This window comes from Charadrius vociferus, unplaced genomic scaffold (assembly GCF_000708025.1).
Source record: "Charadrius vociferus isolate BGI_N301 unplaced genomic scaffold, ASM70802v2 scaffold286, whole genome shotgun sequence".
NCBI classification, from domain to species: Eukaryota; Metazoa; Chordata; class Aves; order Charadriiformes; family Charadriidae; genus Charadrius; species Charadrius vociferus.
Genome location: NW_009648967.1, coordinates 113,345 through 139,501, shown reverse-complemented (window position 1 = coordinate 139,501; position 26,157 = coordinate 113,345). Strand labels below are relative to the sequence as shown.

Genomic DNA, 26,157 nt, shown 5'->3' with positions numbered 1-26,157 from the left:
TGTTTGTTATGTTATTATGATTGGTGTCACAAAATAGAAAGCATAAACACAGCAAAAATGTTATAGTATACGTTGAACTTTTTGTCATGGCATTAAACTGGGCATTAAAACTTCTTAGGCCTTAGTCTGTGCCATAAACCAAACTACATTAACATCAGGGTAGGAAACACAACTTGGCTGTAGCCTAAAACAGCTGTAGAAAACTGTGATGTGCTCAGAAGGGGGACCTACTTTCAAGTTCATCTTTATTCTGAATGTTCAGTGCTGAAAGGTCTGGTTTAATTTCTTTCAAAATTATCATTTTCTGAAGTGAATTTCTATGAAACTTCACCCATGGGTGTGATTAGAGGCTGTCTAATTTTAACCCAGGAAGGATAAAAACGGAAGTCTCAAGAAAAGTTGTGCAGACGCTTGTGAGCTAGATTGAGTGTGATTTGAGTTGTGTTTGAATATACTTCAGCCATGACTATCCAATACCATGCTTATGCCAGTAAGTCTTGCTGGGAGACCATCTGTGTGTGTGCCTGTACTCTAGCTTGTAGACTTGAAGTGTGCTGTGTTGTGTCATCTTGCCTGCTTGTGGATCTCTTTACCGTGTGCCGTACTGCAGAATAGCCGTTTCTTTGTCTGTTTTTGTCAAGAAAGGTAGCCACTCTGAACTCAAGTATCTTGAATTTTGTTTGGAATAATTTGGCATCCTGGACTACACAGTGTCTTTATAAATCTTATAAGCTTACTCATGTGCCGAGATGTAGTTCTTTACTTTAAACTGCATGTTGTCCAAAAAGATCAAGTTATTTTAAAAGCAATCTTGAGGCAGTAGGATTTTACCTCCTATTAAAATTTGACCAACTGCATTTTCATAAGAAGTAACATGACTTGCAGAGTTACTTGATCAAAGTGTTATTTGCAGCTTCCATTTTCATTAAGTTGAAATAAATCTCACTGATGTGGCATCTTCCATAGGTCTGATGTTTTGCTATAAAAATTTGGAATGAGGTATGGTCTGGGGTGTAACAAAGATGAAGTTTTAATTACAGAACCATCACAAGTTGTCCCAAAATACATCTACACAAGCTTTAGGAAATAAAATTACTATGAATACATGTTAGTAGAAATAGAGCTCTTTCAAGCCAACTTCTGTCAGTCTTGTCCAGTTTGTGACAAAGTTAGCTGTAGGACTTTGGATTTCCATGATCTTTTGCCAAGTTTTAGCTTTGCTACATAGAAAGTTACAGAGTACTGGGGTTTTTTGTTTGCTTTAAGCCTTAGATAAAACTACAGAACTACTTTGTATTAGCGTCAGTCAGCAAAGGAGAACTGCAAAGTTGTCTGTATAAAGAGTTCAGATTTACTGCAAATAAAACATTTCAAGTAGTCTACCCTCCATAAATTAATTGTGGAGAAAAACTATGAGTAAGTCTATGATCTTTTCCGGTAAAGATATTCCAGAATAATTCTAAAATAAATAAGATTTTTAGCAGATCTACACTTTGATTGTATGTTTAGACTTACTATCCAGTTGTGATTTATTCAATGAAGTAACCTAAAATGTAATATGTTTTGTCAGTTATGCAATTACTCTGCACATCCTTATGCTACAAAATCAGATTGGAACTGTAATGTCTGCAGTCCAGTTTTGCATACTTTAAGTTCATCAGTACAACAGGACACTTTCTCTAACACAGCAGACCTTGCACCAGCATTCACAGATGTGTGGCTCTCCGTGTCTTGTGTCAAAACAAAAGACCTTGACGCATAGCCCAGAGATCTGCCACCAGGGCTGACCAACTAACGTTCTTGCTGACCTAGATGTATCCTCTTCAGCTAGGACGTGGTGGCAATTTTTTCTCCTGACCAAGTACTGGTGCATGTCACGATATCAGTATGTACAATTCATGAGGATTAGCTTCCATCATAGATAGCGGCTTTCTTTTAGGGTTCAAGAAAGCTGCTACATATTAAACTAATTTTCCCAAGATGATTCTGGGAGGTTTTGTAGCCACGTCTGCTTTCTGCATCAGTGCAGGGAGGTCCTTCCTTCTTCGTGGCACTAAATAATATATCCAGCTGATGTTTTATTTATTGGAGGAACTTCAGTCCTCCCATGAGAAAAGATGGCAAGCAAATAAAAACACGAAAAAACCCATGCTACAATGATGCATTGAGCTGTAGATGTCTTAGATTTTTCTTGTACTTGTGATTCTGAGTACTACAAAATGTTGTGATGCAGGACTCATAACTTTGCCATTTGTCTCTGATAAACAGAAAGCCTGGAGCAGTCCTTGAAACAAAGCCTAAATGAGTGATTTGTTTACAAATGTGAGCCTGCTTTCAGTCTTTAAATATATAGTTGACTATGACATTCTGCTTCCAGTTACTTAATAGAATTACAGTTTGGCATCTTCTTTGTCAGGCTTTTTCCTCCTCCTTCAAAGTGTCCTAGCACAAAGGAGAGAGTACATGAATTTTCTTGTAACCAGTCAGAAGTCTCTGGTTTAAGGTAGTACAGGGATATAATCCTTTGTGTGTAGTATAGTATCCATACAGCTCCTTGACTCCTGTTAATGCTAACGAGCAGTATGTGCCCATACCAGTGAAAAGACAGATGCTGTTATTTGCCTCATTAAAATGAGAGCAGTGCTACTTTTTGGATACGTGTAAGCACACGCCATATTTTTAACTTTGTTTTTTTCAGAATTACCCTCTGTTTCTGTCAACCATGAATGTAATTGTTTTCCAAGGAGAGGGAAATGGCATTTCATACGAGAAAGGAGCTCAGCACCATCTCTTCTTGAGGGTGCTCAGCGCTCATGGTGGGAAGCAAGGAACTGCTGCCGACGTGGTTAAGCAGAGGTGACTTGCTGAGCCAGAGCCAGCTCCTGAGGCTCTATGATATGAGGAGGGTTTACATAGACCTGACTTGGTACAGATTAAAAAAATAGCATAACTAATTGGTAGATAATGCAGAGCAGCGTTTAGGGACTTGTGATTAAAGCAAAAAAGAGCAGCAGTCATAAATGCACAGCTTACTAGGAGTGTTTTTCCAGACTGCTAGCTGGTTATTTTTCACCAAGTTATTTCTCAGTCCTTGAAGAGTTAGAGGAAACTCAAGGTGTTACTCAGGCAGAGCGAAGAGGAACTGGTAAAATTAGTGAATGAAGCAGTAGCCAGGAGAGGAAGATTTTTCTTCCAGGAGAGGAAATATTTTTCAGCTCAAAAGGAACTTTATCTAAAATAGGGAAGTAAAAAGGAAAAAATGGAGAAACATGACATATGTTATTCAGCAAATGTAGGCTTTCTTGTTTGTCAGAAGACAGCTGGTTTCTGTTCTGTGAAGCTGTTTCTCAGTCAAGTGCTTCTGTCATAAGCAATGTCAAGTACTCATTTAGTAAGAAAACAGAATCGACAATTTATTGCTTCTATTAAAATTTTCAAAGATTTTCCGCTCCTCCTCAAGTAGGTTTATATTTGGTGCAGAGATATTTTAATACCCAAAAGGTCTGTTTTCCACTAGAGTATATGTTCAATTTTGAGTCCAAATACACTTCTTTGAAATCATTTATTTGGTTTGTTTTCGGAAATGTAATACTTACATATTATATCAGGAATTATTTTTATAGCAGAAGTGGTAACAGATTTTTTCCCCCTCTAGGTAAAGTTTTCCTAATGAGTACTGATGAATTAAATTAAAGATGACAAATCTGAGTGTCCTGAGCAGTATGACTGTTGTCTCAGTTGACATTGCTTTTACAACTGCAAAGAGCTGAAGGAGGTTAATGCCTTTACAGGTGCTTCTGGAGTGCTTTAAATAGGAGTTGCAAGATAAAACAGAAAGTCTCTTTCCAGTGTATCTTTCAGCAGGACACATGGCTTCCAGTCACAAACCCAAACAAATTCCATGATGCCTAAAGGGATACTTCATCTCTCTGTGTTTAGAGCAATGCCAAGATACTGTGGATTATATAAGGAGGGTTGCTGAATTATTCTGATATGTTTGAGCCTGGGAAAGTAATCTATATGAAATCTATTTCTTGTTTCTCTGTATGTATTCTGTACCTCCTTTCTGTAAGATGGGGGGGAGGGGGGATGGACTTCTGCATTCTCTTTCCTCTTCTTTCTGCTTGTCTGTATATTTTTCAATTGTTAGTTTGCCTTACCTTTGCATTGCTGTTTTTTGGTGCAGACCCCTTGAAATTTTAGAAGACTTTAAAGGGTTGGGGGTTTTCTTCTCTTACACAGTCAAAACTTTCTGAAACGTCCAGACTTTGAACTGAAAATGTCCCATGACTTGACATTCTATCAAACAACCTTTTCAAAGACAGCTTAGAAAATAAAAGTAGAATCTTCTGCTGTTGTTTCACTGGAAGGGAGTTGTAGGTTATTACTTTTCCTGTTGCAAGAATACTTAATCACACCTTTTGCTAGTCTGGTTTTCTATATAGATGAACTTTCGTGTGTTGTTTAAATGTTCTGTCTGTCCACCCACCACCCTTACCTTCTGAAGCTTACACAAATTTGTCTGAATCTGACTCAAAGAGGATTAAATTCATGCAAGCTTCACGAAAATAAGCAGCTAGGTGAAGGAAAAAGACTTGAATGCTCAAATGCTAGGAACAGATGCACTGAGACACTGGGGGAATCCCCATGGGAAAGAAAGAAAATTTGACTGTGATTGAAGCAACATGTAATTGTGGCTTAAAGACAAACAACGCTTTCCCAGTTCTCCTGTGATGGAATTACTTTTGCTTCTTTTTTAATTAAGACACAAGATAAAATAGGCTGCTTTAGCAGTAGGAAGGCAACAGCACAGTTGAGCACACTCATTGTGGCTCATCATTACCGAATGGGAGAAAGTAACTGCAAAAATGGGGGGGGGAGGGGTGTGTGTGTGTGTGCTTTGCTTTGCTTTCTTTTTCCATCTAAAATTAAGGATGAGATCTCAGTGCACTGTTGAAATTGTACACCACCTCTGTTCTACTGAAGTGCTCTTTCTGATACACTGTGTAGATAGGGATTTCTCTTGTTCTCTCCTGTGCCCTCTCTCTCCAATTGTCTTTGCCCTGCCAGAAGTCTGCATGAAAACAGGCAATCAATGCAACTGTGATGATGCTGTTGCATACATTTGAACTTTTAGTTACCAACTGCTGACAGCATGTGTTGCTGTTAAGAGATTAATTACAAGATTATTTTTTTACTCTTTTATGCAGAATTTCCATGTACGTGTCAGTTTCAGCTCGGTTATTTAATTTGAAAAAAGGCTGTAATTTGTAAATCTCATTAATATGCTGGTAGAAGCTATATTTTGTTGTATCTGAAGAGCTTTTTATGCTTTAAGGTGTACTGTCGTTCTTTTTTTTTCTTCCTATTATAGGATTACAGTTGTAATAGTAACATATCTAAATGCTAATGCATAATATCTAAAAGGGTTCAGTGGTACTTAATCAAATAAACAATTTATGTTTATTTGCTTAGCCATTATGCTCCATTGGAACAACGATACCGTGTCAAGGTTACCAGAGCAAGAAACTTAGAGCAGGTTGAAGAATACTGGTTTAAAGAGTGTAACACTGCTACCTGCAGTCCTGAAGAAACATCAAAAAAAGCATTGTTGGACAAAAGACTAATACATATTTCATTTAATCTTACAGATTGGTATTTTCTTAATGATATATGTTGGCATTAGAAGAAAACAATGCCATCTAAGTGAACAGCGTTCCCCCCTCTCCAGTAGTGTAGGAAGTTAATATTTGGGTTTAATTTAGTTGGTTTATGAACTGTTTGTGGAAATAGAAGAGACAGTCTTTATTGGCATGTTTTCTTGTCCTGAACACATATTAAAATATAAAATTTCGGTCTCTGGCTTCAAATGTAAAGTGTAAAACTAATCTGAATGATGTACCAGTTTCACTAATTTACTAAGGTACATGTAAATTTCAGTGGTTTAAGCCTCATACAAATACATAGTTTAATGTTCTCTGTCTTTTCATAGTCTTAAGAGAAATTAATCTAAAATTTGCTTTTTTCCTACTAGCTTTTCACTGAAGTCGAGGTTGTAACATGAGTTACTTTCATAGCCGGAGGAATACTGAGTAATCCTGGAATTCAGTGTAAATGGTTAAGAATTATCTGTCCTTAGGAACAAGTACTGAGTGGTTAGTATTAGTAGCAAGGGATCAGTGAGGCATGTAGATTTCCTGAAAAAGAAGCAGAGTTCATTCTCTGTTTAAAGTTTTCTGAGCTTAATCTTTTAGTCATTGAAATATTAGAGAATGCTTAATAATGTATGAGTCTTGAAAAAATTAATGTTACTTTGTTACAAATCTTATTTAAAGTAGTCTGTGTGGTTATAGTGCTGCTCTGTTCATGTATTATTTAAGCATGTGAAACTACTCTTAATATATTAACTGTTTTCTTCATGTAGGTGTCTAGATTCAGTTTTAAATACCATATAGCAAGTAAGAATCCAAAACAAACATTAACTCCAGCTAAGCAAGGAGAGCTGACGGATGCTCAGATGTAAACTATTTGCTTGCCCACTGAGATTCTGAGGCTTCTGTATAAAATAAAGGCTAGAAACTCTAATTAGAAATTATTAGTAATTATGGCAAAACTAGAGACTTCATATTTTGACATAGTATTTGCTTTTATTGGAGACTCTGAAAAATTTTCAGTAATTTAGCTGTGGCAAGAAAGCAGTAACAAAGATACATTTTTTAGAAGACCTAGCAGGAGTATTTCCTTAATGAAAGCTTGTCAAATGGGCAGGTATTCTGTAAAGCAGAGGTTCTGTCCCTGGAGCGGATCAATGCTGTTCTGAAAGGCAAAGCTCAGTGTCCCTGACAATGGAAAAAGGACCTAACAAAAACTAAAGGACTAGTCCTGTGAATGGAATTTCCTGTCTGCTTTGAGCAAGTGATCCAGTGTGGTGTTTCGTAATTAGCTTTGAGTGACCCTTTAATTTCATCCGTTCCTTCTCCAAGCCTATAGATATATATTGATATGTAGAAGGTACTGTTTTTTTTAAAAAAACGGCAGCCTGTGTGATTTCATAGATGACTATATTTCCTGTTACAAAAGTTCATCCTCTCAAAACATCTCTAGAAAGAGTACCACCACTATGTAACTCAACAGGATATTAAGCAAACATAAAAATTAATGGAAGAGAGAGCAGTAAATAAAGGTAGTAGCCTGTTTACGTCATACCTGTTTTATTTTTTGCTCAAAGGTACTACCTAGAAGTTTCTGATAAAAGTTCTGGTGAATAACAAGAGACATCATCTCCTGCTTTTGAGTCTTTCCTCAATTCTAGCGCTCTATAGGTAGGCAGCCTCAAGGCAGAGTGACAATACTTTGCTCTGTTCCAGGGTTTATTTCACTTTGATGACTGAGGGACCCTTCTTTTGGTAAAATGTTCACCAGGTGGCTCCACCCATTCAGCAAAAATAAAAACCTCCTGAAAAATTGGTGTTCTGTTTGCAGCAGTCCAGTGTAGATCTGAGGTTCTGCTGGTACTTGTGACGTCACCTGACCTTATCATCAGGTAATTGTGATTAGCAGTTGTTAGGGAATAGGCATTGGTAGCACTATGGAAGGAGTATTAGCTCAAGAATGTGTCCTTCACCAGCAAATATATATATATATATATATATATGACTTTTTTTATGGATTTTTTTTTTAATCTCACTGTTTGAAGTGTAAAACAGCACTATATATCTGAAAGCCTGGCCTTTCTATAATTTGTGCCAAATTGCAGTATCATGATGTCCATAATGTTGCTTCATACTTTGGTTATCTGTACTATCTTCCCATGAGACATACTACCATATCATAAGACAGTCTGCAGAATTATCATAAGTTTCATCAACATCATCACTTTAAAGAGTGAATTATCATGTTCATGTGTCCTAATTTGATGGGATCCTTTGCCTCCTTATGCTGGATGAACAGAGTGACATAATTTGGCATTGCAGCCTGAACAGTGTGTCGGGTTGGGGTTTTTTTTTTGGTACATTTTAAAAGCAGTGCCTTATGTTGCTGTGAGCTTTCTTGTGAAGAACTCTGCATATGTCTGAAGTAGGAATGTCTCTGTCTGTGCTTACCAAATTAATTTGATCTAATCCCATTCAGCTGTTGATGCCCTGTTTGCAGCACTTATTATAATTTAATAGAGCCCTAAAAAGACTGTGTTTTCCTTCACAGGAAAAAAAAAAAAAAGAAGCTTTATAAATTATTTATCCAGTGTTTCTGGACACAACTTGGTTGTTGATAAGTAGAACAAAAACCCATACTTCCTTCTCACTTGAAGTTTAAAATTACTGTTCAGTTAAATACACAGATGTGCATGTGACATTCCAATGGTAATAGTAGTTATTTAATACATAAGCAAATGTTTCCTTGACTGAAATTGTCACTCTACATGCAGCTTCGTATTCCATGCCCATCCTTGCAAGCCTAATTTCATTACATTAACTTTTTCTGGTGAGGATGATCCAGAGCAGCTTCTTAGAACAGACTTCACGTGTAGATCCCTCCAAGGGCTGATACACATCGATGGGTACCTCTTGGTGGATTTGGCTGTTATTGCTCAGTGTTTTGTAATCTAGACTGAGTTCCTAAATTCTTATTGCTTACACCATTTCTTTTCAACTAGATGTGTATTTCAGGTACAAAAGTAACAGGTCTCATGATTTTTAATTGGCACCTGCAAAGGTGTATAGGTTTGTTGACCATGTGAAAATGATGTGCTTACTGTGATGTTTACTGATTCACAGGTTATGATTTGCCATTAGTGCGAGTGTAGTAGCACAGACTCACTGTCAGACTCCTTCACTTGAAGCAGCATTTAGAAGATCAGTCGTATCTATTGTTTACTCAGGTCTGCAGTTTTGATGTTTGTCAACAGTGTTAGTGAAGTATTCTAAGGGAGTTTTACTTTGACCGGCTTTTTTTTTTTCAGACACACATGGAATTTATAAAAATGAAATGCAAGGTTAGGTTTCAGAGGTGATATATTTCTACGTTGTAAACATTAGATTAATTAATGCATTTAGTCCAGGTCCATAAATACCTGTTGTCCCTGTTCACATTTATATGTATGCAAGACAGATTTTCTGCAAGAGTTGGTATTGAATTGTACCTTTGAACAACAGTTTTACTGCTCATTTGTCCTGCAAGATGTTTTTCTGACTAACTTCTATATACAGAGATTTAAAAAATCAAAACTCATGATGCAATGAGCTGATAATTTTTTCAAAAGCTTATATAAGAGTTTTTAAACACACTGGGCGTTGCAAACACACTGCTATTTAGGGGATAAATATTCTGTGGGATATGCTGCAGAAAAGCATATTTGACATCCAAAGATAGGCATCAAAGCCTATTTTTATTACAGCTCTTAACAATGGAGGGGACACAGTAGCTCATTGTAATTCCTGGCTGTTGTATTTTGGCACTATCTGAAAGAAGCTGATAATTATATTGCTACAAGAGCTGTTCTTCACACTGCAGGAGAAGAAAAAAACAAAACCAACAAGCACAACCAAAATACAGTTCAAACTTCTACTTCAGTCAGTTGTTATTACCTGGCATTGTTTCTGCCATTCTTCAAAGGCTATGTAATGACTCGGAAAGGAGACTGAAGAGTCCTACCTGTGTCCTGCTGGATGCCTTGCAAGTAGACACATTATGATGAGGCATATTTGATTTTTCACGAAGAAAAGACACTTTTTTATTTCTAAAAGTGTCACTTCAGTTCAGTGTAAATAAGATATCAAGGAGAGAAATAGTAATTAAAATTTGCGAAGGTTTGAAGGACACTAATATTTTGATTTTTTATTATTACTGTTTTATATATTATTATGTATTTATTTATTTATCATTTAGATAATCCTGCCCAGTTATGCTAATTCCTTGCCAAAGTGTGATTTTTTTTTTCATTTTATTCTTTAGAAACTTAATAGGATCTTACATGTATCATCCTTAGATTAAAATGTGTAAAAGTTACATTGTTCTACAAATCTGCAGAAAATCAGTCTAATTTAATTGTCCCTACTGAAGATTTTGTCCCCAACACCCCATTTTTCATATTTGCAAGTAGCAATCCCTAATTACCTTCAACTTTTTGAGCTGATTTGATGGAAGATTTTTTTGCATCTCATGTCCAAGAGGGCATTTTAGAAGGACTTCAGAAAATGAAGGCTTTATTTTCTTTTCTACTCCAGAGGAGAACTTGAGCTTGATTTTTGATTAAATGTGTTGAAGTTTGCTGATTTAGAAGGTCAAAGTATGGCTTAACTTCAGCATAAGGACAAAATATTTAGTGTTTCTTAAAATAGCATCCACATTAACACTAAGGATGAGACCTTAAAAAAAAAACAAACTTGCTCTTCTCCTTTTTCATACAAAAATTGTAAATCTTGTTCTCATGCATATCTTCATGTAGTTCATAGTCACTTAGCCAGTTGGGATGCATGTTCTTCATGAGGTCATTGAAAGGCAAGTACAACACACAAAAATGATTGTCGTATTCTGCCATGTAAATGATTTTTAACTAAGCAGCTGTAACTAAGAAGGTGTTATTACATGATTACACGTTAGCACTATACTGCAGTTGCAGCAGAGTTCAGTTCTGGGCAAAAGCAGCTGCTTTCATACTGACACCAGCGTGGGCTCCAGATGCACATTAACATGGCGGTGACTTGGAATTTCCACTTTCTTCTTTATACACGTTACAGATTAGGTTCCCAAAGTGAACATTTACTCAGCTTAACATATATGAAAGAAAGCTCTGTCTTGCAACAGTTTTCCTACATTTCTTCTCTTAATAAACAATTCTTCATGCCGGAGATGAGTCTTCCTTACTTGCAGAGTTTATCAGTGTGAAAGTCACACAGTTTTCAGTGTGAAAGTCACAGCAGCAAGGAGATTGCTATCTGCAGTCATATCTATGAATGAAATAACACAGTGCACCTGTTCTGTAAATACTACTTCCTTGCATAGCTGTATTAATTACAGTGTACTCTTGTTCTTCTCCCACTTTACCTTCTGAACTGTTGGCTGCAAGTGATCCTGTATCTGCATGAGAAGGTCCAATGCTACTGTGCCTAATTACTACATCTTTTTTCCCTATTTTGAATTAAGAAATGCTGCCAAAATTTACACCATGTGTAATGTGGAAGTAACTTCTTTTGAAATTAATGAAATTAGCCCACATTTGCTGTGACATAGTTTCATTCTTTAAATAAGTACTAGAGTTCAGGAACACTATTGCTTCCTGATAAAATTTTAATTAATGCAAAAGTAGAAATTGTGATTTGCGTACGTTAGACAAATATAAGCTGCCAATTATCTAGCCATTGTCAACATGACTATATTTATCCATTTACATTCTGTCTTTTGAAGTATTTGAAGCTTTTATATTTAAGAGAGAAACATATTTTAAAAATTTCAGCAATGACTAAGTTCTCTCTAACTTGTAATTGTGGTTGACTGTAGTCTCCCTTCTCTTTGCAGTAAAGGGTTGCCTTCGAGTTCAACATTCACTTTAGAAGACAGTGCCATCTATTTGACTTCAGAACAGAGCACACTGGAAACAGAAAATGATAATGCTTCAGTTTTGGATGTCTACTTAGTAAGTTTTCCAACTGGATCTGATGGGCTTTTTCCCCTGTAATTCCTTTGACTCAGGCTCTGTAAGTGACTAAAATATATGTTTGACTTCAAGATCCAGAGGTTCATTGAGGTATTTCTTATATGAGACATGTGCTTAAAGGTCACAGTTAACTAAGTCAATTCTACATCTAATTGTCCGCTGGTACTTGCTACTGTCTTGTTTCATAGAATCATAGCATGGTTAGAGTTGAAAGGGACCTTGAAGATCATCCAGTTCCACCACCCCCTCCATGGACAGGGACACCTCCCACTAGACCAGGCTGCTGAAAGCCCCATCCAGCCTGGCCTTGAACACTTCCAGGGATGGGGCCTCCACAGCTTCCCTGGGCAATTTGTTGCAGCACCTCACCACCCTCAGAGTGAAAAATTTCTTCCTAATATCTAATCTAAACCTCCCCTCTTCCAGTTTGAAGCCATTCCCCCTTGTCCTATCACTACACACCCTTCTAAGAAGTCCCTCTCCAGCTTTCTTGTAGGTGCCCTCAGATACTGGAAAGCTACTATAAGGTCTCCCTGGAGTCTTCTCTTCTCCAGGCTGAACAACCCCAATTCTCTCAGCCTGTCTTCATAGGAGAGGTGCTCCAACCCTCTGGTCATCTTCATGGCCCTCCTCTGGACATGCTCCAACAGGTCCATGTCCTTCTTATGTTGAGGGCTCCAGAGCTGGATGCAATATTCCAGGTGTGCACTCACGAGAGCAGAGTAGAGGGGCAGAATCACCTCCCTCGACCTGCTGGCCACACTTCTTTTGATGCAGGCCAGAAGGCTGTTGGTCTTCAGGGCTGCAAGCACACATTGCTGGCTCATGTTGAGCTTCTCATCAACCAACATCTCCAAGTCCTTCTCGGCAGGGCTGCTCTCAATCCATTCTCCGCCCAGCCTGGATTGCCCTGGACCATGTGCAGGACCCTTCAGTTGGGCTTGTTGAACTCCATGAGGTTTGCACAGGCCCACCTCTCAAGCCTGTCCAGCTCCCTCTGGATGGCATCCCTTCCCTCCAGCGTGTTGACTGCTCTACACAACTTGGTGTCGTCGGCAAACTTGCTGAGGATGCACTCAATCTCAAGATCCATGTTACCAAGAAAGATGTTAAACAGCACTGGTCCCAGTACCGACCCCTGAGTAACACCACTTGTCACTGTTTACCACTTGGATATGGAGCCATTGACCACAACTCTTTGAGGGAGACCATCCAGCCAGTTCCTTATCCACCGAGTGGTCCATTGGTCAAGTCCATGTGTCTCCTATTTAGAGACTAGGATGTCATGCAGAACAATGTAAAATGCTTTGCACAAGTTCAGGAAGATGACATCTGTTGCTCTCCCCTTATCTACCAATGCTGTAACTCTGTCATAGAAGGCCACCACATTTGTCAGGCACGATTTGCCCTTAGCGAAGCCATGTTGTCTGCCACGAATCACCTCTTTTTTTTCCATGTGTCTTAGCAGAATTTCCAGGCACCCTGGAAACATACCCCTGTATGTTTCAGTAGAGTCAGGATAGACAAGAACTCCCCTAAGTCTGCTGTAATACTAAATTAGTAGCTATTAAGTGGGTACTGTATATAGTCAAGCGTGGCTTGCTTAAAAGAAAACAAAAATCAGTGGTACAGCCTACAGAGGAACAACATGGGGATCAGATGCAAACATATGTCAACATGTTTCATCTCAACATAAGATCAGACGCAAACGTGTCCTCAAACCAGGACAATCTCAACACAAGAAATTTTTTTTCAGGACAAACAATCAATCACTGGAACAACTTCCCCGGGGACGTGGTAGAGTCCCTATCACTGGATGTTTTCAAGATGCGATGGGACAGGGTGCTAGATAATCTCATCTAGGCTCCCTTTCCCATGAAAGGCTGGAGCAGATGATCTTTTGAAGTCCCTTCCAACCTGGGCTGTTCTGTGGTTCTCTTGGCCCCACTTAACAGGGAAACCATTTTCTGTTTACAGCTTTTTAATTTGGTTTATAATATAACAGTCTTGTTTATCACTAACACTGCTCAGCACTGTGAAGGGCTTTTTTTAAAGTTTGAAGTCTGTAGGATGGATGGTGGAATGCTCTGAAAATCTAGTGGTAGGCATAGGCAATAGGAGTTTCAGGTGTGATGGTGACCTCTTTATTTAGTTTTTGGCGTGTAAAACATTCATTGCTGTTATGTCTGGGAGACTGCAGTAAGTATATGTGTATTCCACTGATCAGTATCAACAGAAATATAAATAAAACCCAACTCTGAATGTTTTACAAACACACAGTGTTTATTCCACTAAGCAAAGGTCTGGAAGAATAAATAGGTTGTGAGTGGAGAGAATCATAGATGTTTTTTTTGACCTAGCAGAACCTTTTTCTCTGTACCCTGAAAAATCCAAAATCAAAATTCAGTAATCAAGGCAAGTTAGTGGCACATATCTCAAGTGTCTAGGTATGCAGTCATTGACAGCTTCAAGGAAATTGGATACCGTGGCTAAGCACATGCTACTTCTTAAATGGCAAACTCATCTTGAGAAATTAGTTACCCCTGCCTTCTTGGTCCTGTCCCACACACTGTATTGATGCCTCCTTAATTATTTTGAGATTGCTGTGGAAATGAGCTATAACTTAATTACATGTACCCCTGTATGCATACTCAGGTATTTTTGGAAGAAAGAGGAATCAGATAGTTTTGTGCACTAATCTTTCACTTCCTAATGGACCACAATATCCTTCAGAAGACCCTGAAATAGCTTACAGAAACAGTTAGCTTCTGGTTGGGAAAGTCTGGTACTAAAGGATCAGTGATGTGTGGTATCAGTTTGGTTCACTGCTGCTGAGCAGAAGGCAGTTGTATTTTTATAGGAGGATGATTAAGCACAGGCTAGAAGGGAAGGATGTGTGGTTTTGAAAACACTAGGAACAAGTCAGTCAGTTCTAATGTGTGTCTCAAAAATGAAGCAAATCAACGATGTTTGCATTAGTTGATTTAAGCCTCAGTTGACAAGGTTACAAGATACATTTTTGACCTTTTAAAAGCATGAGGAGAAAATGTAGCTTTCAATGGCATACCCAGATTTTCCTTTAATCCCATAGTTAATAGTCCTTGTCTGTGTTTCTACTGCAAGGCAAGCTGCTGTAGTCTTACCCGCTAGATATTCTAATGAAAAATATCTTAACTTGCTTAATTTCAGTCACTCCACTAATCCTTTGATGTTTTTGCCTCTTGCTTTGAGATACTAAACTTCTTGGACAAATTGTAGTCCTCTAGTAAATTAAGAGATACAAATTTTTGATCCCATGACTGAAAAAAAAAAAAGACATTGTAGTAAAATGACGTTGTGTTAACTGACTAAAAACCAGGTTAAAAATGGCATTTTGCTGAACAGGGTTGTTTACAAATTAAGACAGTCAAGTAAGGTGTGGTGGAACAGAGACTGTAAAAAAATGTAAAAAATTTCTCTTACATGTAGGAGCATTGGTCTGGGGGCATTACATTAAGGGAATACCATGCAAACTCACACTGTGCAGCTGATGTCAAAATTGAGAATTTACCTGGTAACAGCAAGAATTTTTGTTCCAGGATGCAGGTGCAGAGTTTGCAACTGAAAGGCTGGTCTAGGCCCAGAGTTCCTCAGTTCTGAGCAAAGACCAGGTTCAGCAAAACAGTTTTTTCCCCCCCCCCCACTCTAAGCAGCACTGCTAGGAACATCCTCAAATCCAAGTTTACTTTAAAATTCCATGGGTTTATTTTCTCTTAAATCTTTTAACCCAAATAATAAATTTCCAAATATTATAGTACCATACAGTGGGAAACAAATACTGAATATTCTATAAAAATAATTGTAATTTTTAATTAAAGATTGCAGAACGATAGGAGCAGATCTATAAAATAGTTGGAAATTTGAGATGTTTCTCTGCAGAGAATTAAAACATTAAACCGTTCTTGCTTTTATGAATATGTAATACAATGATAGATCAGATACTTAGAAGGAAAAGATGCTGTCTGAAATAAACAGGAGTCCTGTACATAAGCCAGTAAAAGAGGAGGTAACACTCTTCTATTTAGCACTGTGATGTAGAAATCCACAAAACAACAGAGTAAAGCACTGTTTCCTTCTTCTTTGGAAATAAACTTAGTCTCTTCTTTAAATTCCCCTGAAGCCCTATTTATTGGTGTTAGTTCAGGTACCATCAGCTGATACATAGATGCAGAAAAGCACTAAATGTCAGCAAACGCTGTTGAACCCAAAAGTCTGCTGTGTTCTGTGGAATTTGATTAGTAGGAAATATAAGCCAAATCCTGCAAAAGTTTCTTAAGAGATATCAGCAAATGCATCCGATCCTGAAGACCTTAGTCCAGTCTTACTAAGGACTGGTACTTAAAATGGAGGACCTTGAAAGTGGTAATTTCACTTAGAAAGTAAGGAATAACTTACTTTCTCACCTTGTTCCTTCTTGGGTTCATCGGAAGTGTGGCCAGCAGGTTAAAGGAGGTGATTCTGCCCCTCTACTCCACTCTTGTTAGACCCCACCTGGAGTACTGCGTCCAGCTCTGGAGTCCCCAACATAAAAAGGACATGGACCTGTTGGAGCACGTCCAGAGGAGGGCCATGAGGATGATCCGAGGGCTGGAGCACCTCTCCTATGAGGAGAGGCTGAGAGAGTTGGGGTTGTTCAGCCTGGAGAAGAGAAGGCTCTGGGGGGACCTTATAGCAGCCTTTCAGTATCTGAAGGGGGCCTACAGGAGAGCTGGAGAGGGACTTTTTACTAGGGCATGTAGTGATAGGACGAGGGGGAATGGCTTCAAACTGGAAGAAGGCAGATTTAGATTAGGTATTAGGAAGAAATTTTTCACTGTGAGGGTGGTGAGGCACTGGAACAGCCTGCCCAGAGAGGTTGTTGAGGCCCCATCCCTGGAGGTGTTTAAGGTCAGGCTGGACATAGCCCTGGGCAACCTGGTCTAGTGGGAGGTGTCCCTGCCCATGGCAGGGGGGTTAGGACTAGATGATCTTCAATGTCCCTTCCAAGCTAAACCATTCTATAATTCTATGATTCTGCAGCCAAGTGCAAAATTCTTTGATTGAGCTTTCTGTCCCTGAAAGAGCAACCTGTGCAATTTTGAACTACTCCACTGTGTTTTCTTATATTATATTATTTCTTGAAATGACTTATAAAGGTAGCTGACTTTTTTTTTTGACAAACTACAATATCAATAAAATAGTAAGGCTTAAGAATTACTTAATTACAATTGCCTTCTGGTGTTGAAGGAAGGGCTCACTACATTTGTATATGATTTACAAGTCACTGCCAGGGAAGGTATGGTTGCAAAGGATTAATAAGGGCTTCAGTAAAATAAAAGAATGGAATAACTGTAGTGATGAGCAAGCCCAGCTCTGGTTAGTGTAGCTATGATTTGTGTCAGATGAATTGGGTCGATAATGTTATTACATTTAGAATTACTTATGTTGTGGTTTATGTCCAAACGCCAATTTTGTTATAGGATTTTGAAGTCTTAAAACATCACTGGAGATTAATTTTGTGTTTCAAAGCTGCCGTAGATGCATAGATAAGCAGATTTACAAATATTGGTCTACAAAATGCCTGTTTAGAAACTGTCTGGCTCTTCTTACTCTTCAGTGCTCTTGCTCTTCTGTTCTCACTCTCATAGTTTGGTATTAAAGCCTGTCTCTTTGAGCATTTCCTAATTCATATTCAAACCCTTCCAACTGCCAGGTTACTGTCTAACTCCTCATCTTCACAGTTACTTTCTCTTACAAATATTTTCACCCCTTCGGCTATTTTCAGTTTAGCCCCCTAAGCTCTCTCTTCTATTATAAACTCTTCTTTCAGAGAAGAAAATTCCCTCCTGGCTCTGATCAAGTGAAGCATCCTAGTCAGGTACAGCTTTGGCTAGGGGATTGTACTTCTACCATAACTCCTTGATGAGGTGTTTGGTTTTCATTCAGAAATATTTTGCTTCTCAGTCTTTCATAACATTTGATTCAATTCTAACCATGTTGTAGTTTTCTTCAGGGTGCTGTTGTGGAGTCATAACAAGCGCATCTGAAATTAAGGCAGTTCCCAGGCAGCTTACATGTGAAAACAAGTTAAAAAGTGTACGGTCAGACTGTGCTGTGTACCTTGAACTTTTTATGTTGCTCTCTTTCTGGAGGCTTCCGTTTCTCTGCCTCACCATTTCCTCTGAAGATACTGGTGGAAAAACACGGTTGATTGAACATTAATTGTGGGACTATGGGAAGGGAATTCAGGCCTCCTCACTTGCAGACATCCTTTCTTTTCCCTGAGAGCAGACTAATCTTGAAAAAGTTACATGTGCATACTGGAACCAATCAAGCACTTTTTGTCAAAGTTGAATCCTATTTAATTAAGGCTGAAGGGGGCAAACCTACTTGCTTTACGCAGTGAGGTGACTCCTCCTTTCCTGTGTTATCTGTCTTATCCCTGTATCTATCCATGCACGATCTTAAAAAGGAGGGGGAAAAGAGGCCTGTGTCTCTCATAAAACTGAAATATGATGTGAGGTGAAACAACAACCAAGCACTGAAATGTAGTCTGGCAGAGGTGTTCTTGCAGAAGCAACGTTATGTAGGAAGCAACGTAACAGCAACGTTTCGGTCACCCTTGCATGAAGATCAAACATGGCAATTACACGGTTGATTAGATTAAAAAGGTACCATTTCAGATTACAAGTAATACGTTACCTGAGTAAGCCAAGTGCTAAAATGCCAGCACATATTGTCACTAAACTACACGTTCTCATTCCCGGAGATTTTAATGCACCATATGAGCAAACCAATCAGCTCAAAAACAAATCCATGAAAAGAAAACTGGAGCTCAACAATGCTCCAATACAAAACGTCTCATGTAGGCTCAAGCATTGTGAGTCCATTATATACTCAGTGTGAGACATCTCAGACAGTGATTACAGGAATGCATTCTGTACTGTCATTTGTCCATTATTTATCATTTGGGATCCAATTGTTATGGCCAAACGCACTCTCTATCTCAAAATAATGTTTCTTATATCTGCAGTCAGAGTAACCCCAAAAGTTGTGCAGTGGTTGTAGAGTTGATTAGAGGATCACGACTGTACCTAACACAAAGATGAACATCTGAAAATCTCACCTCCTTAAAATGGCATCAGTACCGTGAACAGCATTTCTGTGACTGACTCACCCAGTCAGCAGTTGCTACAAGTTTCTGTCAGGCTTGTTTTCTCCAACTCTTGTTATGCAAATTTTGCTGATATGTTTTCCATCACTGATCCCTCTGAAATGCTTTGGAAGGATCAGAGGAAAGGGAACAAGAATAAGCTAGTCATAATTACATTATGTAATTAGTGGAATAGCATAAAGCTAGTACCAGCAATATTGCTAGCCTCCTTCGAGAGTGAAAAGTACTGATGACACCACAGGGTCTGAAGTTGTGTTGAGTGACCATTATATCTGTGAAAAATGGACCTGCAGTCATTCGGATCTGAGCTTTCAGCCAGAAACTAGATGGCACTACTGAGAATTCTGACTAATTTATCTGGCTTCATAAAACATTATTTTGTTTATCGCTACTAGCATTTTTCAACTTTTTTTGCCAAACTGATTCATTTAAAAAAAAAAAAAAAAGAAATCTTTGTTAGCCTTACATCATATTTGTTTAATTTTATTTAATTTTACTCACTGGTCCAACAATTTCACTTTAAATTGTTCTGCATCCTATAAGTACAGATTACTTTACTGCCTTAGCACATTCAGGTGCTAATACGGCAGCAGATAGACTTTCATTGCCAGACCACAGCTATCTAGAGAGAGAGAGAACAGCCTCTGAGAAATTAGCCCTGTGCTCCGCAGCATCAGCGATTATGAACACCCTAACACTGATGCACAATAAGTTTAAAGGCTTAAAGGTTGCCACAGAGTGATACTGAAATATCATTCTTCAAGGTTGAAGGTCTAGAAGTCAGAACTAAAATACTGATTTAAATCTACTGGTTACCTTTTTCTAAGATAAGCTTTAAAATGCCTTTGGAGATTTTTTGTTGTTGTTCATAGTCAAGATTAGCTTGTTGTTGAACTATTTAAAGGTTAGTTAAATGCTTGTATTGAAAAGTGCAACTTAAAGGTGACTTTTAAAATCTGTTTAGTAAATTGGAGCTTATGCCTGCGTTATATTTTTCATAAAGTTTTGGAGTAAGGTCACTACAGATGTCTTTGTTTTGCTTTTGTTTCCTGCTCCATACATTAGCTGAAATGCATTCAATTTACTGCAGTATTTTGTTCAGCTGTCAGTTTATCGTGACACCTTACAAGGTGTTCAGCAAAGAACAGTTTCTCTTCAGTTCATCTGTAACTCCATAGAGATGCCAAGAAGTGATCAACTATTTGTATTACGTAACCCCTGCTTCTGTACAAGATACTGTGGAAAAATCTAATTCATTAATATTATTAAGTAATATTTTTTGTGAAATAGAATGATTGCTATGACATTAACTAGAACATTAGTTGTGCCTGAAAGTTTTTGGATTGGTATGTTTTTTCAACTGGGGAAGGGTATCATTTGGACGCTAACAGGACTTTATACATGATGCAAGAAAACTGCCATTTTTCCCCTAACACTTTTAAGTAACATAGGCCTCAGTCAATTCTGCAAGGTAATAAAAGCTGTTGGGATCTGCTGAGTCTGGACTGTCTTCTTAGAGTGTTCAGCATTTTGCAGCAGCAAGCGGTTCTCTTTCATGTTGTATGTGTACTGCAATGTCTGCAAAACCATAGGGGTTAGCTGTTCTACAAGAAAAGATACCCAACACTTTTGATGTAAGGACAAGGCAAGAAAAGAATCACTGGCAAACTCTGCTGCAGCCTGTTTGAGGGAAGAAAGATGATGCCTGTTTATAATTCTGTAAGAAAACAAACACGACTCTTGACTTTACTTGTCATCTCTGTATTTCCAGTAACAAAGAATACACGAAGAGTAGAACTAAGAGAAGTGACCGTGGTTAACGAAGAGCACTTTCTGCACTCCTGATTTAAGAAGGAGGAATTTCGTGAGCCTAACAGACAAAGAGTAGTAATCAACTGAGCTTATTCTAAGAAGCGTCAGGATCTTTCAACCATAGAAAGGATGGATGGACTTTGCAAAAATGATGTGAAACATTCCACACTCTGCTATCATCTGCTGTTGCTTGCTGAACTGTGAAGAACTGCGTATTCAGGCTGCTTTCTACTGTATTGCCAATCACCCTTTTTGGACTTGAAAGTGGTATTTTCTTACCATCTCTCTAGTGATTTCATTAGCATGCATTCTGTAACTATGCACAAGCAAAGTCTGTTATCTGCTTTACCTATTTAAAAATAAGCACAGTGGTGAATAAAATTAATTTCATTTGTTTTGACCCTTCAGTTCTAATCACTTAGGTCCATGTCAGTGGAAATTGGAATTGATGTCATACAAGGGTTAGGGGAAACCTCTGCGCATACTATATGAAAGTGAGCCTCTAAAGATATTTTCACTGTTGGTGAAAAGGATTAAAAAAATGTTATTTATAACAAGGCCTTATGTTGTGTATATATATTGTCTTTGAAATATTTTTGATTTTAGTTTATTTCTTGTAAAAGAGAAATTATATAATTTATTTCGTAAATACTACTGTAAACTATAGATTCATTGATGAATAAAATATTTTGTTCTCAAGACTATCACAGCTGTCAACCTGTTCTTGATCTGTACAGGACTTACTGTTCCAGCATTTCTCTGCCTTTATGACATGGTCTTGGGAGGCATCGCAAGAAATACAACTACTCTGTAACATGGCATCTGTCTTTATCTTCTACCAGCTCTATACAGAAGAGGGGAACCTTGAAATTAAAGCAGAAAAGGCAAAGGAACATACTCAAGAGGCATTACTTCATAGAAGGATTTCAGGTTTTTCAGTATGGGCCATCATTTTAAGATAATTAGAGTGAACTGTTCTGATTTTCTTAATTTCCCTAGCAGCAGAGAGATAATCCCAAACACCAGTGAACATCAATCCCAGGTTTCATGCTCAGGTGCAGTAGTGTATTTAAAAACACAGCTGTCACTTTGAAAGTTTATGAAAGTTATTGGTAATAACATTTCTTCTAGGAGTAAGTGTAGCAAACCTGGATTGGCAAAACCAGGATTTGGCACTTTAATTCCTAGAATTATGGTTTCTACCTCTGAAGAACTTGTCATTTAAGTTTTCGCTGTGGTTTGTTTTGGGTTTTTGGGGGGTTGGTTTTGTTGGTTTTATTCCTTAAATATGTACAGAAGAGAGAAATGGAAAAGTTTGGGTTTTTTTTTTCTTAAGTATGTAGAGTCTCTAGCTTAACTTAAAGCCTGTGTCTCATGATTACCTCTTTTCCAGGCTTTAAAATTAGATTGCTTAATCTCAGCAAGATAATTCTTCTGCAGCATTCCTCTTAGAAATGCAAGAGACCGATCTGCATGCCCTGTGAGCAAAAACATTTTGTACATCTATGTGAAGTGTCTGCTCCTTTGTACATGGTGTGTAGCATATTTAGAATGTGTGTCTATGCAAAGTAGATACTTATTTGGGGGAAAACATTACATTTCTTGGTTTAAGCACCAGATTAACCTTCAAAAGCACATACATGTCACTTTTTTCCCCAATTACCTAGCAGACTGTAGTGTCTGGATCACTTGTACTTGGGAAGACCCCAGAGGACACACAACTTATGTGCAACAATTCTGTCTGATACCGGAATGTCTATGCTAAACAATTCAGAGACTCGGCCATCCTTTGTGTACAATCCCTTTAACGCAGTCATTTATAAATGAAAGCAGTCATTTAACACATGCAAAAGGAAATCCTGTGGAGACTACCTTCTCAAAAGTATGTGCGCTTACAAGTCTTTTCTTTTTTTGTGACTAAATGGCTCCACTGAGAGGGAAGAGGGATTACAGCTAAGTAATGTTAATGATCAACAACCTGGAACCCATTTCTTTCTCTAACACATGAAATGGTGTAAAGCTTCAAACATTGAAGAGTACAGGAGCTTGTAAGGATTTGTATGTTTTATGCCGAAGTATTTTGTTTCTCTTCATCTTGCATTGGTATTTTGCATCTGTAGCACTTTGATGAATATGTAATGGATATTAAACATATCTATAAAACTGTTGAGGCAGTGCATGCCAAGTAAAAACAAAATATATACAGAAGGCATAATCAACTCCCTGGTGTATTAAAGTAATGTATTGGTCTATTTCTCCAGGTCTCAACAGATGGAACTCACCACAGGGAGCAAAATTTGAAGAATTAGGTCACAGAAGTAGGTTATCAATGGCAGTGGTATATGAATACTCTGGCCCTGCAAGCTGCCCAGAAGGAAAAAGCACAGGTTGATGTCTGCTTAGAGAGAGGTAGGGAATAACTCCAAATTTGTATATCTGACTCTGTAACTTAGTCATATGGTAGTCAGAAGGCGAGTTTTGCCTTTGGTGGTAATACTTGTTCACAGTTTAAAAAAAAACAAATGCCAAAATTCGTGTCCTCGTAGTAGAATTGAATGGTTTGAAAATACTAACACTGATCCCAAGATCTGTTTTCTTGTTGACTTTGCTTATACTTCAAGCAAGTTAATTTCAGGTAACTCAGTGATATTTTCCCAAACCTTTAACACTAGACAGTGATAAAAGAGTAATCAGTAGTGCACTCCGCTTACTCTTTGTAGAAGCCATTTGCTGACCCATTTCCAGTGGTGCCTGCATTTGCTTGCAACAAGAAAGATACCATCTCTTTCCAGACTGAAGGCGTGGGGCCTGTCCTTGCAGCGATTCGGCATCTGGAACTGCTTTGCAGTTATTTTACAGCAGCCTAAAAATATATTGATACCAAATTGCTGTGGTGTGAACAACATTAAACTAAGGGATGAGGATCAAAGTGAAAAACATTAAGAGATTATTGTTAAAATTGCTAACCCCTAACTCTGGCCCTTTTGTAGTTGTATGAATGATCCTCATTGGTAGCAGTGTCCTGTAAAGTTTAACTTCAACATTGTTGACAATTTTTTAAAGGATTTGGTGAGATTGGTAATACCAAAGAAAATATTTAATCTACACTACTTCATTGATTTGTCATGAGCTTAGAAACAAGAGATGAACATTTCCTATTGAGAGTTGCATATGACTTTGGATGATTAGAGAAAAATCACTATGGAACTGCCTGGATAATACCAGAGAATATCTTGTGACACTCTTTGTATAGGAATGGCAAGGTATGTAAACAAGCACCATCTTTTAATAGATCAAATGCTACACAAACTCTACAACTACCTGAAAGGAGGTTGTAGAGCAGTGGGGGTTGGCCTATTCTCACTAGTAACAAGCAATAGGGCAAGAGCAAATGGCCTCAAGTTACGCCAGGGGAGGTTTAGATTGGATATTAGGAAAAAGTTCCTCACAGAAAGGGTTGTCAAGCATTGGAACAGGCTGCCCAGGGAAGTGGTGGAGTCGCCATCCCTGGAGGAATTTAAAGGACGGGGAGACATGGTGCTTAGGGACATGGTTTAGTGGTGGACTTGGCAGGGGTAGGTTGATGGTTGGACTAGACCTTAAAAGGTTTCTTCCAACGTAGACAATTCTACGATAAAAGAACAGGCATTCCTCCATTCTTCCAGCTGTTTTCCTCTCTCCCCACCAAAGCATGAAAAAGGAATTGTTTGCTTTACTAACGTCTTCTGTGGTCTGATAGAAGTGATTTCTCCCTGTAGGCCTTATCTCAGTATGTAGACCATTATAGATGCAGAAACATAACTAGTTTCTTCCAGAAGTGATAAGAATATGGGCTGGTCCTCAAGGAACTAGACAGTATCTTGTATCTGCTTGATGTATAAAAACTTCCCTCGCAAAAAGCAACAAGAACACAGACTCCTGCAAGGTCTAAGGGAAGATACTGGTAACAGAAACACACAGGACTCTGCTGGAAAGAGACAAGAGGCTAAGTAAGCTAGATAATATGGTTTGGTACAGAGAACTCATAAACAGATGTCAAAGTCTCAGCTGAAATTTGCACAACCAACTTGAATTGTCTAGGCTTGTGCTCCTCATGTGGTAGAAAATAATTTCATCTTAAAGAAAAAAATAATATAAATCTTTGTGAGAAACTCAACAACTTACTCCCCAAAGCACTGCAAGATGCCAGCTGCTTACCTGAGGGAGAGTTTTAGAAATTTAAAATTGTGTTACACAATAACCAGTGGTAAGTTTCTTAATACTTGTATGCTTTACATGTTTATGATTTTACTTGCAACTGTTGCATCTTTCAGTCCTGTCCTAGGGAGGGATCTGAAGTGAGATGTGTCTGTGTTCCCACAGAAATTTTTTTTTTTTTTTGAGAAACTTTTTCATCAAAATTGTTTGTTCTCTCCCATCTCCCTGGTAAGCCTATTTTATTTTTTCAGTTTAGGTTAAAAAGATGTCTAGCCGAGACTCTTGACATCTTCACATATCGATAAATACGGTGTCACTAGCATATAAGTAGCTCAGTAGGAACTTCACCAGTCACCTACATAAATTCCCTTCTCTTTCTTTGCTCCTTTTGAAGCACATCATCATAAGTTCTATCAAACATAGAATCATAGAATGGTTTAGGTTGGAAGGGACCTCGAAGATCATCTAGTTCCAACCCCCCTGCCATGGGCAGGGACACCTCCCACTAGACCAGGTTGCTCAAATCAGGTGTGATAAATGATGTGCTTTATTTTCCCTTTACTGACTCAGGGTAACATTCTACCTACAGGAGATAGTGTATCAGAATACTTGCTGTCACAGAAAATACTGTCCCAGAATGGGTCCCTGAGTGGATGCGATATTCTGTTATAATGTACCTTTCCACGGACTCCAATATTCACGCAGCCAAAATAGCTCCTGGATAAACCAGTGACTGTCATCTCAAGTGGTCCATATGAGCTGCTCACATCAGTGCACTTACCAGGAATTAATTAACTGCAGTTAATGGGCATTGTAATCTCAACAGGTTTTTTTGAGTGAGTTGCAGCTACTCCAGTTTTGGGGTGTGAATCCATTGTCCAACTGGTCTGTTGTGAAGTTTGAACCCAATGTACTAGCTCTGGTCCTTGTCCTGTTGTACTGCCAGTGTATACTGCCAGTGTGTCCTACAGTTCTTGTCCTAAATCGTCACGAAAGGGGGAATGCCTCTCTATCACTGCTTAAGGTCTGAAAAAGCTGTAGATACTGTACTTTGAAAATCTACCATAGAAGAGGACAGAAGCTGTCAAAAAGTACAAGTACAGGAAGGGGATTCTCACTGTGCTGTTTACAATATGGTGACAATTACAACTCACTTTCCAAGTATTTTTGCTTCATAGCTCAGGGTGCTGAACTGAGGGTGCAGTCAGCACCTGTGGCATGCAGGAACCGCTTGCATGTTACAATCGCTAGTCCTGGCAAGGTAAAAAGAAATTGCGGTGATTTTCCCTTGCCCTGCTCTTTT

At 38.4% G+C, this 26,157-nt stretch overlaps 1 protein-coding gene across 1 annotated transcript in view; it reads left to right on the top strand.

Annotated features, from left to right (window-relative positions):
- The window catches only part of PIP5K1B (phosphatidylinositol-4-phosphate 5-kinase, type I, beta), a 77,304-nt gene extending 55,943 nt beyond the window's left edge, over nucleotides 1-21,361 (top strand). The window contains exons 12-13 of the mRNA XM_009887713.1: nucleotides 11,515-11,632; nucleotides 20,617-21,361. Coding sequence (XP_009886015.1) covers nucleotides 11,515-11,632; nucleotides 20,617-20,619 — 121 coding nt within the window. The 3' untranslated portion in view covers nucleotides 20,620-21,361. The remainder of the gene's footprint in view (nucleotides 1-11,514; nucleotides 11,633-20,616) is intronic.
- Nucleotides 21,362-26,157: the final 4,796 nt, after the last annotated feature.